General features: G+C 34.9%; 1 protein-coding gene across 1 annotated transcript in view; it reads right to left on the reverse strand.

Moving 5' to 3' along the window:
* Nucleotides 1–15715, reverse strand: part of IMMP2L (inner mitochondrial membrane peptidase subunit 2) — a 972863-nt gene that overhangs the window by 226640 nt on the left and 730508 nt on the right. The window contains exon 6 of the mRNA XM_018047172.1: nucleotides 9038–9140. Coding sequence (XP_017902661.1) covers nucleotides 9038–9140 — 103 coding nt within the window. The remainder of the gene's footprint in view (nucleotides 1–9037; nucleotides 9141–15715) is intronic.

The raw sequence follows: 15715 nt of genomic DNA on the forward strand, positions 1-15715 counted from the left end.
ACTCCATGCCTTCCAAAGATAACCACTATCCTCAATTTTTTATTGCTATTTCAAATGACAAGTTCTTTAAAGGTGTTTTCTATTTGTTGATGAAGTCTAGACCTGTTTGTCACCGTATATGATAGCTCTTACACAAATAAACTTGTGTACTTGTCTGAATAATTCTGCAGATTCCTCTTAGGTTTTCTAACTAGACAATAATACACTTGAGAACAAAAAAACTTTGGAATTTTCCTTTCCAATTGCCACATTTTCTATTTTTGCTTGCCTTAATCTGCACTGGCAATGACCTTTAGCATAGTGTTGAACAGAGGTGGTAAGCTAACCGTCTTGTCTTATTTCTGATTTAAGAGGGAAAGCTTCTAACATTTCTTCATTAAGCATGATAGGTGCTGTCAGCTGATGATATTATTTCAACAAGTGAAATGATGTGATCAGAGTTTTCTTAAGAAAAACTCTTGCTGACAGGAGGATGAGTTGGAGCAGAAATACCTAGGAACTGTATTATAGGAATCAATGTTATTTTGTGAAAAAGTGATGCGGCCTGTGATGCCCCATCAGTAGAACACACCTCATGATTCTGACTCTGACACTGTAATAAAGAATTCCATTTTCACTTGTTTGATTCATCAAGTTAGACAAATGTTAGCGTTACACAAACCCACATGGGTCTTCCAGTGGATAATATCTAAAACTATGGTTATTTTACTTCATTACAGACTCCATATATGGTTCCATTACACAGAAAAGAATTGTCTTAAGTCTTTGACAATCAAACTGACCTTTTAATTCTCTTGCAAATTTTTCAGGAAATAGCCCAATAAGATGTTGACACAAAGCAAAGCCATTTTTTAGGACTAAGTGGACATGGGTTTGGGTGGACTTTGGGAGTTGGTGATGGACAGGGAGGCCTGTCGTGCTGCAGCTCATGGGGTCGCAAAGAGTCGGACACGACTGAGCGACTGAGCTGAACTGACTGAAGAAAAGTTTTGGAAAATTAAAAATTTCTAAAGAAAGTCATCTCTCAGAAGCTCAGTAGAAAGACAGAATCATTTACATTGTTTTGCACTTGCATATTGGTAGACAGGAAATAGTACATATTTTATAAGTAAATATCTATTGAAATGAGGAAATTCAGTCTCAAACCTTAAACTGCAAAGTATTCAAGAGCTGATTTTTTTTCTCCTTATATTGTTAGGCTAGTCAGTAGATTTTTCTTCTCTTTTGAGCTCCTTATATTTTTCATCTTATTTTTCTATGTAGATGTGTAATATAGACACTGATTATGTCTTATAAATAAGATAAGGATTTCAACCCACTTAAAATTTTTGAGAATTTGTAAAACTGCTAAATTAACAATACTGCATATATTTCACTAATTTTCGTCTCCTGACCCACTGTCAGTAAATATAACATTTCTAGTGTAATGGACATGTTTAATTCTAACTAAATGGCCCTAAGGGACAGTATCTGCCATAGCAATGAAGTTTAATGACAATTCTGAAAATGAAATCATGTGGAAAATGATTTCTATGTAGCAGAATAATTAAAACAAACAAAATTTGGTAGAAATGGAAGCTCAGTTTGTCTCTGTTCTCATGGGGAGGAAGATGTACTTCACCACTAGCTCTAGTTGGTATTATGTTTCCATGCTCTTTAAAACAATCATATATATATATACATATATAGATATAATTTATATAGATGTTCTAATTGTATTATAACCAAATCCAACTAACAGTGATGCTGATCCTAAGGGATTTTTGTGGGGTTTTTTGTTTGTTTCTTCTTGCTGTTTGAACATTTCTCTGTTTTGAATATTGCTCCAGAGAATTGATTCTTTTCTGAGATTTAGCACTTTGGATATACAGATATTTTCATTATTATGGTATTTTTTCTCATTGGCTTTGGCCTTTTTATGAAATACATGCTTTTGTCTATATCACCCAAGTAAGAATTATTCCTAAGTAAAATATGTGAGGTTGCTAGGTTCTGGCACTGTTTAAACGAAATTGTGAAAAACAACTGAAGGAAAACACCAAAGTAAGCTTTTATAATTTTAGGAACCAAGGGACTTCTATCACAAATATTCTTCTACAAAGAGAGATTGTTTTAGCTCCTAACCAAAATTTTAATGAACAATAGCATGTGCTACAAGGAAACTGGAAAATACAACCAATTAAAGTCTAAGCAACACATTTCAAAGAAAGTGTGAACAGAACACTTTACTTGAATTCTGTCAACATGGTCTAATGACCTTTTTCTTTATTTGAAGATGGCTGATTTTAAATAAAAGTTATTCTATCTGCAGAAGAGAATTTACACAAGGAAAATGCTACACTTCAACAATACATAAAATGAAATGTCAATTCATTCTCATAAGCCCACGAGAATATTCTGTACTGTTCAAACAAAGTTTTCAATGCAGCTGAAACATATTAACCACTCCAAGCATAAACCACTTCATTCACAAAACATGCAGTATCCGGAGTTTTTTTGCAGTGTGAGATTATACCAAATAATTATTATTTTCATGGATTCAGAACACTCTGTCTTACCAAACCTTCTCAGAAGCCTTTGTAGGTTTTTCTTATGGATTTTCAGTACACAAATATCTACTCTTCTAAGATGATCTGTCTCATACCTCTACTTAGACGCTGTATTGTTTTCTGCCCTATTATTTGTCTGCTTCCTTCCAGGCTGGGCGTATACCTCAGTCGTTTTATCTATTGACACACTTGTGCTCTTTCTAGGCATCAAGGCATCTCTTGATGATAGTGGTGAAAGCACTGGGGAGACTCCCAGGTTCAGTGCACTCCTATTATCCACAACTTGAACCTCTGTCCTTACACTCTGAATCTTTCAAACATGCCCCCAGACTCCATTCCGATGCTTCCCTTTGTCAGTTGGTCTGTATAATGTTAACACTCCTTCCCTACTCTTCCTTTTAGCCTCGTTGTATCTCCAAGAACCTTATTTTGTTGCCCTAATCACATACTGTATTTCTTCTTCTTCTTCTTTTTTTTTTTTTTTTTTACCAAAAATCCATAACATAGGGAGAAAATTCAAAACAGGAATGACTAATAAACCTCTTTCAATGTTCATTTCCCACATTTTACCTACCCTAGTACTCTCTTGTAGTCAGTACAATCCTCATCTCTCCTGATGCATTCCAGCCAGTGCAATCCAGGCTAAAATCAATGTGGATAACTTAAAGATGTTCAAAAATTTGTCTTGAAGACAGAATGAAAGAAAACATACACTTTATTTTCCTCTCCTTTACTTTTTTGGTACTTTTGTAAAAGGTAAAAAATGTTTTGAATTTTGCTAAGTTCAAAGGAGTTTAATGGAATTTTCATCTTCATTTCAATGCTGTCTTATACATTATCATTTTTATATCATCAATCATTTAATTAAGAAAGAATATTGCTAATACTCAGTTATTTAAAAACTATTATCTATTAGATATATTTCCTTCCAGACAACAGTTTAGGGGGCTAGTATTTGATTTAATTAGGCATCTATGAAATAAGTGATTGGGTTAGCTCTTTTCCAAACGACTTGGAACTAAAAAGAATTCATATTTAGTATAATTCCCTGGTCTCCTCTCTCAGATAGAGGCAGTATATCATACATAGTTTCTGCACCAAATTGTTCAGTTCTGCTTCATGGTTCCTACATAGAAATTGCTCACAAGGTGATACTATGACCACAAATCTAAAAGTCAAAACACTTTTATATAGATTAGAAAGGTCATGCCACCTGAAATGTTTTTTTTTTTCCTTCTTAATATCCTTTGGTGAATGAACTTAAAAACATTATTTATTTTAGATACTATAACCCAAGAATTTCAATTATGACATACATTCTGACAACAAATCTTTATACAGCAAGTAATGAATGAATTTCAGTGCCTCATGACTTAAAACTAAATTAAACTAACAAACAAATTCAAAGATAGGGAATGTACAAGCTAAATGGAGGCCATAGAAAGGGTCAATCTATGTTTTCACCAAAAAGAATGGGTATCTATGAAACCATTTCAAATATAAGTAATAAAATGAATATTTATAATAAATAAAAAAAAAGAACTGCTACCTGTCTTTTTAATTGACGAACAGTCTGCTAATCTGAAATAGTTAAAAAATCATTATTTGAAAATTCATAGCTATGTGCACACACATACAAAAAAAAAAAAAAAGCTTGACTTTTATGTGCTTTCCTTCTAAAGCAAGCAGAAAATTCAACAATATCTACAGTAATCAGTTACTTTTGGGTGGTGGCAAAGAACATGCCTCAGTAGAAATTATATTAATTCCATCTATACAGAAGTAGGGATGGTAAAGGGAAAGGCTATAATGTCTTTCACAGAGCAAAAAATTATTAAGAGAAGTGCTTTCTGAATCTTCTAAGCAATCATTAGCTATCTTTAATGCATACTCCAGTGAAATCAAGCAGTAATATGTACTGAAAAACATTTTCAGACAATAATTAAAACCTTAAAGGATACTAACGAAGTATATTTTTCACACTGGAAATCTGAGCTAAAGTCATACATTAGTGAATCCATATTATGAGAAGATTGGACCTTTCTATGTACAGAGATCTTCCATAGAGACATTCACAATTGAAACATTTTCTACCCAATCACATCTGTGATATCAATATTTTTCCCTTTGGCCATGGCACTATAAACCATTTTTAGAGAATTTAGAATGAAACTTAGAAGTCATTACTTTAATCACCATTATCTTATTTTTTTGAATATTTAGTTTTCTTCTGATTATAAAGATAAAAACTTGCTGTAGACCTTTTACAATATAGTGAAGTGCAAAGGTATAAAAAAGAACTGACCATAATCATAACTCCTGGCTCAATTAACATAACATTGCAATCCATTTTTCAGTTTCATGTACTCACTTAAAACAATATCATGAATGTGCTGTCATTAAATTCTTCACAAATACAGATTTTTAATGACTGCATAATATTTCATCCTATCAATAAAACATACTTAAATTGTATTCCTATTTTAGGTTGCTGAAGATGTTCTTTAAAAATTATATATATATATTCAAAAATACATCATTGTTTCTAGTGAACATCCTCAGCAATCTGAAATAGAAGTGCATTAAGTAAATTACATGTGCTGTGGTCCATGGGATCACGAAGAGTCGGACACGACTGAGCAACTGAACTGAACTGATGCTCGTTACATTAAATATCTATTTACGATGTATGGATGTGAGAGTTGGACTGTGAAGAAAGCTGAGCGCTGAAGAATTGATGCTTTTGAACTGTGGTGTTGGAGAAGACTCTTGAGAGTCCCTTGAACTGCAAGGAGATCTAGCCAGTCCATCCTAAAGGAGATCAGTCCTGGGTATTCATTGGAAGGACTGATGCTTAAGCTGAAACTCCAATACTTTGGCCACCTGATGTGAAGAGCTGACCCATTTGAAAAGATCCTGATGCTGGGAAAGATTGAGGGCAGGAGAACAAGGGGATGACAGGGGATGGGATGGTTGGATGGCATCACCAACTCAATGGACAAGAGTTTGGGTAAACTCTGGGAGTTGGTGATGGACAGGAAGGCCTGGTGTGCTGCGATTCATGGGGTCGCAAAGAGTAGGACATGATTGAGCGACTGAACTGAACTGAACTGAAAGATGAATTCAGAGGAGAGGAAATTCTTCCTTTTATACATGAGGAAATGTAGACCATATAAGTTATGTGATTGATGAGGTCCCAAACTAAAGTTATCTGATTTTCCATTTTACTATATCTATGTTTGTAAAGCAGTCTACTGGATTCTCTCCATAACATCATCCTCTACAAGTTATAAGTGCAGATTTTGGATCTCATTCTGTTATAATGCATTCTATTACTATAACAACTTTGCTATCTTTAAATTTATAACCCATTACTCATCTTTCATCCATGAAACTATTTAATTTCCTCTTGAGCCTACATACAGTGGCAATAAACCAAATCAGAAAAGAAAATTCAAATATTAAAAACTAAATAGGAAATTTTAGAACAAATGAGGGAAAAAAGAGAGTAAGACATTCTTTTCTTCTTCTTTTCTAGATTACAACTAAAAATTTACTTGAATATGGAAAAAGTCAACTCCAACGTGCTTACCCGTAGGCAACAATTTAAAATAAATTGAAGAGATTCTATGATAAAATATAATTACAATTCAAAAAGTTAAAGCATGTTAAAAATAGTTGGCTACAATTCTGAAGTTATTTGGGAGGGAAACGAAGGGTAAATGCTTCAGTCAATTTCTACAAAGTCAAGATAAGCATCCTAGAGACAATTCTGGCTAACTTTAGATAGGGAGCTTACTTCCAGGAAAAGTGCATTCCCTCTTCCAAGGGGGAGAAATAAATCAACAATCCAGAAAGCCTGAAACTTTCTGACCTTCCACACTCTCCAGTATTACTGATGGATAAGTCAAAAATTTCAACTGAGAATTACTGGAAAAATATAACATCTTTCAAGTCCATACGCATTTTAAGATTCAAGATTATTTTGCTTTTTTTAGAATTATAAAACTTCAGTTGTTATTTTTTTAGAAGTATAAAAATATTAAAATAATTAAAATATTCAGATAACCATTAATTGGTCAAAAATATAATATGAAATCTCTTTACTCAAACATCAGAGTTTAGCTTTAAATAAAAATGGTAGGCCTTTAATTCACTTTTTTCCCCTCTATTCTTTTAAACTCTTTTAGGAGCATCATTACTAATCACTATTCGTAGTGAATGCTATTGGAATGTAAATATGAAATCTACTGTAATGGTAAAAATATATGTACTAAAAGTCATAAATACAAATAGGTTAGTATTTGATGTGACAAATGCTTTCTCTCATTCTAGTACAGGTTCTTCATCTAATTTTGACAAATAAAAACAATACAAATTAAGTGAATGGAAATTTATAGTTTATTCCAACTTGTGAACCAAAAGCCATTCTGCATCTATACATTTATATCCATTATAAAAAGAAGAAAATCACTAAATTTCAAAGTGGTTCTATGTCTCTGACTCATATTACTGGTTCAAGTTGTAAATTCAGGTATATTTACTTTAAAAACGATGTAAATCAATGGCATTAAGGTCCTACACAGAATATATTTGTCAATGTTTTGCATATTGTAGTTCCTTATTGTAATAAACCCGATGAGACTGCCCTTCATATGTGTCTCTCACTTTTTCTTTCTCTCTTTTTTTAAGCATATAAGTGACAGAAGATATTTTCATTGCTGATATATTTTCAACTTACATAGGTCTACTTAAAGTTCAGTGGTTCACAGTACTACTATGAAGTACACAGCAGGAAAGAGAACCCAGAAAGAACTACACAATAGATATGATCTTGAAGGCTGGAATTGCAATTCGCAGTATTCTGGCTATCAACTCTATTATTTTTCTCTCCCAAATAAGAAAGTTTCTGGAATACAAGTAACTGACAATAATACTAATTATATAGATAAGATTGCATTGGCTTCACTTAGAAATAAAGAAAAAGCAACTCAATTTCAAGCTTTAGTACTTATTAAATTAGTAATTATTCATCCCACTTGTGCAACAGATAACAGAACAACATTTTTTACACTTCATTTCAGAGTCATCCTCACAATTAAAACCCAAACTGAAACTTACATTTTAATGTGGATTTGGCCAGCATGATACACTTAATAGATTTAATTTTATTGATAAAAAAGAAATAAAACTGCTTTTAGGTAGTTTATTTTCACTTTCAAATTGCTACTAAGTTTCTTCATGACAGTCACTTTTACTACACTCTTCAAGGGATCCTCTACAACAATTTCAATCTGTTCACTTCATTTCTGATACACTTTATAATAGTTAAATTTTATTTTTTAAATAATTACTATGCAAAAGCAAGAAAGACTTTAGGTGTTTTTATTATTATCATTGCAGCTAGAAAAAGAAGTAGATGTTGTCTCCTAAAGTTCCCTTTCCACTTCACACATAAACACTTATCCAATCCCAAGCCTCTTGTATTTTTAGTCAAAGGTGAGTAAAGTGACTTCTCCTGCAGTGACGGTAATAGTGGTTCCTCACAACAGGTGAAGAAAAATGTTTTATATAGACCACCAACCATTTAGTTTTAGACAAAAGGATGTGAATAATACTTTTGAAAACCTATGTAACTAATGGAGCTCAATATTATCTTTTATATACATACAAGCATGGACATGTCTAGATATAGGAAAATCTAATGCGTTGAAGATCTAGGATTTTAAAGAGACATAGGTGACTAGATAATAGAACACCAACATTTTTAACACTTCATTTCAGAGACACTTACTCTCTCAATTAAAACCCAAACTAAAGTTGACATTTTAATGTGGACTTGGCCAACATGATACATTTAACAAATTTAATCTTATTCATAAAAGAGAAATAATGCAGTTTCCATTAACTAAAATATTCTTTTTATAATGAGTTATTGCAGGGGTTCATAAATAGAGCACTTCTGTATGCATTCAAAACTGAAAAAAAATGTAAAATATGAATTTAGTCACATATTTTATGGAATATAAACATGGTATAAGGAACACAAGCATTTCTGTTATAAATTAAAAGCTGAAAAATGTTATTTAACCAATATGATTTCCATTATAAATGCCTTTTAAACTACTGACTTAGAAAATTGATGTCTATAGGTCTTTTAAGACATTATTTCTGTTAAACACTAATTGAAAACATAAGGTACAAAACATTTATGGGAGAAAAAAACAACCATTCCTATTGAGACCATAGCAGGCTGAAAGCATCACTTGACTGAGTTGTCTAATATGTATGTCTCACTCACACACACACCTACACACCCACTGACAGCTTACATTATTCATGTGATATTTAAAAGGAAATTTTCAAACGTAAAGTATCCCACTGTAAAATTTGTGGCCAAGTCTTGACTGGGTTATCTGAGTAACGTCTGTGATGTACTTCTGTTTCTAAATTTTATATCCAATAATATCAATAATAAGATGACTTACCGGCCCAAATGAATTACTGTCAAAACTATGTCCATGATGATCACCTTCAACCCAGATGTGACCACGGGGGACTCTGACATAACGGTTTTTGTGTCCTATAGTTCTAGAAATTAAAACAAAATAATAATAACTATTGAGAAAAGATCAGAAAGGAAAGAGCTCAAATATGGAAGCATACAAACTCAGGAAGGACAAAACTGCTATTATAAAAATGCAACGGATTATTATAGGTTAAGTGCAAGGCTACTGTAGAATTTTATTTTTAAATAACATGTGGTTAGGACAGACTGGTTTCAAATAGGAAAAGGAGTATGTCAAGGCTGCATATTGTCACCCTGCTTATTTAACTTCTATGCAGACTACATCATGAGAAACGCTAGGCTGGAAGAAACACAAGCTGGATTCAAGATTGCCGGGAGAAATATCAATAACCTCAGATATGCAGATGACACCACCCTTATGGCAGAAAGGGAAGAGGAACTAAAAAGCCTCTTGATGAAAGTGAAAGAGGAGAGTGAAAAGGTTGGCTTAAAGCTCAACATTCAGAAAACGAAGGTCATGGCATCCGGTCCCATCACTTCATGGGAAATAGATGGGGAAACAGTGTCAGGCTTTATTTTGGGGGCCTCCAAAATCAATGCAGATGGTGACTGCAACCACGAAATTAAAAGACGCTTACTCCTTGGAAGAAAAGTTATGACCAACCTAGATAGTATATTCAAAAGCAGAGACATGACTTTGCTGACTAAGATCCGTCTAGTCAAGGCTATGATTTTTCCAGTGGTCATGTATGGATGTGAGAGTTGGACTGTGAAGAAGGCTGAGCACTGAAGAATTGATGCTTTCGAACTGTGGTATTGGAGAAGGCTCTTGAGAGTCCCTTGGACTGCAAGGAGATCCAACCAGTCCATTCTGAAGGAGATCAGCCCTGGGATTTCTTTGGAAGGAATGATGCTGAAGCTGAAACTCCAGTACTTTGGCCACCTCATGCGAAGAGTTGACTCATTGGAAAAGACTCTGATGCTGGGAGGGATTGGGGGCAGGAGGAGAAGGGGACGACAGAGGATGAGATGGCTGGATGGCATTACTGACTCCATGGACGTGAATCTGAGTGAACTCCGGGAGTTGGTGATGGACAGGGAGGCCTGGAGTGCTGTGATTCATGGGGTCGCAAAGAGTTGGACACGACTGAGCGATTGAACTGAACTGAGGACCCTGTAATCCTACCCACAGTATTTTGTTTTCATATTTTTGTAGGTAGCATTTTGTGCTTAAACAAGATGCATTAGTACAAGAAAATGGTTTGCTACTTAATTCATAATATCCTGTATTTTTTTTTATAAAACCCAATAAGCCCCAACAAAATACAGACCTATTTCATTTCTGACATTTGCTTTTACCTCATTGGTCATCTTGCCCAGCTGCAGTCTTCACTTTTTTAGTCAAATAAATGTCTCAAACCAAATGACAGAATTTTCATAACCTCTTAATGCTTTAAAATTCAGAATATTTAAGAAAGAAAGCTAAATAATTTCTTCAAAGACAAACTAACAATGTCAACTGAAAATTTTTGATTAGTGCCATTTTATTTTATAAATCATTCTTGAAAATGAGAAACTTTTTAACAATTCTGAAGACAGTATTTGGAAAGCAATGATCAATGACATACATTTAATGAAATATTCTATCTTCTGAAGTCTGACAAGAAAACAAATAAGGAAAGGCTCTCTCATACTGTGTTGGTAGCAATGTAAGATGATACAAATTTTTTTTTCCTGTTTTGACATTTGGGGTAGACTTTTGTCAAATTTATTAATAAACTAAAATACATGTCTCTTTTAACCAGTACTCTTGCCTGAAAAATCCCATGGACAGAGGAGCCTGGTAGGCTGCAGTCCATGGGGTCACTAAGAGTTGGGCACGACTGAGCTACTTCACTTTCACTTTTCACTTTCATGCATTGGAGAAGGAAATGGCAACCCACTCCAGTGTTCTTGCCTGGAGAATTCCAGGGATGGCGGAGCCTGCTGGGCTGCCGTCTATGGGGTCGCACAGAGTTGGACACGACTGAAGTGACTTAGCAGCAGCAGTAGCAACCTAGTTATTTACTATTAGAAATACATTCCAAGGAAATAATGAGAAACTCTAACAAATATTTATTACCAGATATGCTCAATATGCGGAGAAGGCAATGGCACCCCACTCCAGTACTCTCGCCTGGAAAATCCCAAGGATGGAGGAGCCTGGTGGCTGCAGTCCATGGGGTCGCGAAGAGTCGGACACAACTGAGTGACTCCATTTTCACTTTTCCCTTCCGTGCATTGGAGAAGGACATGGCAACCCACTCCAGTGTTCTTGCCTGGAGAATCCCAGGGATGGGGGAGCCTGGTGGACTGCTGTCTATGGGATCGCACAGAGTCGGACATGACTGAAGCTACTTAGCAGCAGCAGCAGCAGCACCGTGCTCAATATAGGCCTTTTATAGCAATAAAAAAGTATCTTTTTAAATAATCAATAGGGGATGGGTCACATAAATTATAATATTACTAAATAAAAGGGATGAAGTTAGATTAAATATTATCCTAAGCCTATAATAATTCCTTTTCAGATACTAATTTTTTTGTTCTTTTATTCCCAAAAGAATTCCAGAAAATATCTAGCTTAAAGAAACTTTGCAGTAAATGATAGTTGAATTAATAAATGTCACTCCCAAGTCTATAGACTTAACCCTAGAGTCTGAGCTTTACACATGGTTCATGGAGGTGGAGTCTCAGTCAGACCATTTTTGTTAGTAAATTGTATATGTGCAAAAGAATACATTAAAAAGGAAAACTATACAGAAATTGGTGCTATAGAAATTGAAACTATTCATTATCTAGAATGGTTTTTAATTTTCAAGATAATTTCAGTGTTGAATTGCTTTGCCTTAGATCAGTAAATCATTCATGCAAGGAAGCAATGCTGTGGCCATTAGAAGCCCACAGTAAGTAAATGACTGCTATTTATTTTTAATTACTACTGGGAAGAAGAGTTTCAGCTTTTTAAAGAAAAGCAAAACCAAGTTAAATATATCTTACTGTCATACAAATGTTCTTCAATTAAAATCAGTCAATTAGTTCTTGACATCACTACTGCTTTTATTATGAGACTCCTTCTAAGAACTACTATCCCAACATCAAGTGTTAATGATGTGGAAAAAACCCTTTTACTTACTTGTTGGCAAAGCACATTCTCCTGATAAGTCCAAATATTGGTTTACCTTATTAAACTGGCTATTTTGGATAAGGACTTAGAAAGGAAACAATTACCCATTTTGTCTACTTAAATAATCATTCAAGCAGAATTATGAAATAAAACTAATCATCTCTGCAATTATAGGGTAGGTTTTAAGTCAAGCATATTGTTTTGGAAACCAAATCTGATATAAAACTTAGACTCAGTTTCAATGTCATATAAACCATGAGGATAAGATATTTATGATAGAAAATCATAGTATCATAAAATTACCAGTGATAGTTGCACATTTTCTTGCATTGACTATCTTATTTAAAAATTGTAAATACATGGAAAAGAATGCATGGTACAAAGTGCTCAACAAACATTTGTTAAATGAATGACCAAAATGAAAGTGAAGTCGCTCAGTTGTGTCCGACTCTTTGTGACCCCATGGACTGTAGCCTATCAGGCTCCTCCGTCCATGGGATTTTCCAGGCAAGAGTGCTGGAGTGGATTGCCATTTCCTTCTCCAGGGGATCTTCCCGACCCAGGAATTGAACCCGGGTCTCCCGCATTGTAGGCTGACACTTTTCTATCTGAGCCACCAGGGAAGCCCCAAATGAATGACAAAAGGAATGTATAACTGAAGAATGAAAAATACTGTCACAAAGATCGAATAATATAGTACAAAGTACATAGAGTCTTGAAATAGACTAAACCAGTTTTAAACTGGATGCTATTAATATTACTCACAAGTAATCCTGTGCAAGTTACTTAGTTTCTACCTCTATTTGTATACTTTTAAAATGGGACAGATTAGACATACCCTAACTTGGAAGGAAAGTTATGACCAACCTAGAGAGCATATTCAAAAGCAGAGACATTACTTTGCCAACAAAGGTCCGTCTAGTCAAGGCTATGGTTTTTCCAGTGGTCATGTATGGATGTGAGAGTTGGACTGTGAAGAAAGCTGAGTGCTGAAGAATTGATGCTTTTGAACTGTGGTATTGGAGAAGACTCTTGAGAGTCCCTTGGACTGCAAGGAGATCCAACCAGTCCATTCTGAAGGAGCTCAGCCCTGGGATTTCTTTGGAAGGAATGATGCTAAAGCTGAAACTCCAGTACTTTGGCCACCTCATGCAAAGAGTTGACTCATTGGAAAAGACTCTGATGCTGGAGGGATTGGGGGCAGGAGGAGAAAGGGACAACAGAGGATGAGATGGCTGGATGGCATCACTGACTTGATGGACATGAGTTTGAGTGAACTCTGGGAGTTGGTGATGGACAGGGAGGCCTGGCGTGCTGCAATTCATGGGGTCACAAAGAGTCGGACACGACTGAGTGACTGAACTGAACCGAACCGAACTGAACGGGGTTGAGGGCAGGGGAAGAGGGTATCAGAGGATGAGATGGCTGGATGGCATCACTGATTGAACATGAACTTGGACAAACTCAGGGAGATGGTGAGGGACAGGGAAGCCTCGCGTGCTGCAGTCCATGGTGTCACAAAGAGTCAGACACGATTGGGTGACTGAACAACAATGGGGTTGAGAGAAGGGTTAAGTAGTTAGATGACAATATAACAGAGAGGCTGCTATAGAGTATAGTCTCTGCAGACAGCCTATCTTGGAGTTAATATCTGGCTTAACACTTTAAAGTTTATGTAACCTTGGGCAAGTTGATAAAGGTCTTAAATGTCAGTTACCATATTTGCAAAATGGGGCAAATAATAGAACCTAACTCAAAAACTGTTCTATGGATAAAAGTGGCATGTATTAAACACTTGATAAATGGATTCTCTTAGAAATGAGACTTCCTAAGTAAAGCACTCAATGTATTTCTAATGTATAGTAAGAACTCAGTAAGCTCAGTAAGCGGTAGTTATTATTGCTATCATCTTCTTTGTCCACTATTTTCTTTCATTTTATAATTCAGAATGTGTTCAGTTTCTACTGCTTATTAGCATCAGTCTTTTAAAATTACCTGAGCTATGCTTCAATAATTCCTTTTCCCTACATTTGCACTGGCCTTGTAGACTATTTTTAATGGTACAGTGAATCTTATTTTTTCTTTTATTCTTATGCCCTTCTGGGACATTCTGAAACTTATATGTGAAAACACAATATATATGCTTGTGCATATTCAAACACTCAGAGAGTAGTAGGTGAAAGCACAATCTACCTATTTATGCTTTTACTTACTAACCACTTGCATATTTGAATGTTGCTGTGCTAAAAGAGAATGCTTTACCTAGACACTAGACAGGGTGTGAGCTATAGAACCCTGCTGAAATGCATCCCATATACAGAGTGTATATTTTTCCCCCTCAGGTTTCAATCTAACTTTTAAAAAAATAACCCAAAGTGGCTTTGAAAAATATGATGTTAAAATATTGAGCTGGTTCTCTTTAGGACTGTCAAAGAAATATAATACTACTAATAGAATATCTCTAGAGAAGGAATTTTAAATAGCTTTGTGCTCCTGAATTCACATAAAAGAAAGACAAGATAATCTTTTAGGTGATTTAACAGTTAAGTGAGGTGTCAGCCTACAAGGCTGTATGTATCTATGGGTTGCAAATAATTTGGGTTTTGACAGACAAAAATTAATTCTGTATGGTATTCTAACTATCTATCTACAAAAAGGCATTTTTTTGTACTAGTTCTACCAAGACAAGTTACCTAGGTCTTATAAATGGAATGAAGAATGATTGCTTCCAATTTGATTTGACCTTGAAAACAATGATTTTTTAAGTCTCTGAATATTTTGAGTCACCAATTGAACACAAAATTGTCTATATTATCCCTGATGTCACAAGAAGGAAACAAATTCATATTTAAAGTATCTCATAAGCACACACACATAGATATTCTTAATGTAGGTAATCAGTATTAACAAATCATGATTGTTTAAGGTATTTTTAATTATTTATTTTTCAAAGAATTCTGTTAATTTATTTTCATTGTGCAAAGTAGATGCTGCCCTGAGGGTGTTCACTGGACATTCCCAGGATCCTAGATCCCTGAGTTTTCATTGTCAAGAAGGGATTAAGAGTACAGAGTTCAGGACTGTGTAAGATCAAGAGCTAGAACCAGATTGCTCTTATCATCATTAATAGACTGGACTAGAAAAAAAGATACCTATCATCAGGAAAAGAAAATGAAAAGAATATTGCCTGTCTAAGGCAGGGGTCCCCAAACTCCAGGATCTAATGCCTGGTAATCTGAGGTGGAAGAGAAGTAATAACAATAGAAATAAAATGCTCAATAAATGTAATGCACTTGAATCATCCTGAAACCAACCCCGTTCCCAGTCCATGGAGAAACTGTCTTCCACGAAACTGGTCCCTGGTGTCAAAAAGGTTGGGGGCTGATGATCTAGGGTGATTTCTGGAAGGGAAAAGATTCTCCCTTGAAAATCCACATACCACTCTCAAGGTGTGATTGGGGTTAAGATTCACAT

This window comes from Capra hircus, chromosome 4, assembly GCF_001704415.2.
Source record: "Capra hircus breed San Clemente chromosome 4, ASM170441v1, whole genome shotgun sequence".
NCBI lineage: Eukaryota > Metazoa > Chordata > Mammalia > Artiodactyla > Bovidae > Capra > Capra hircus.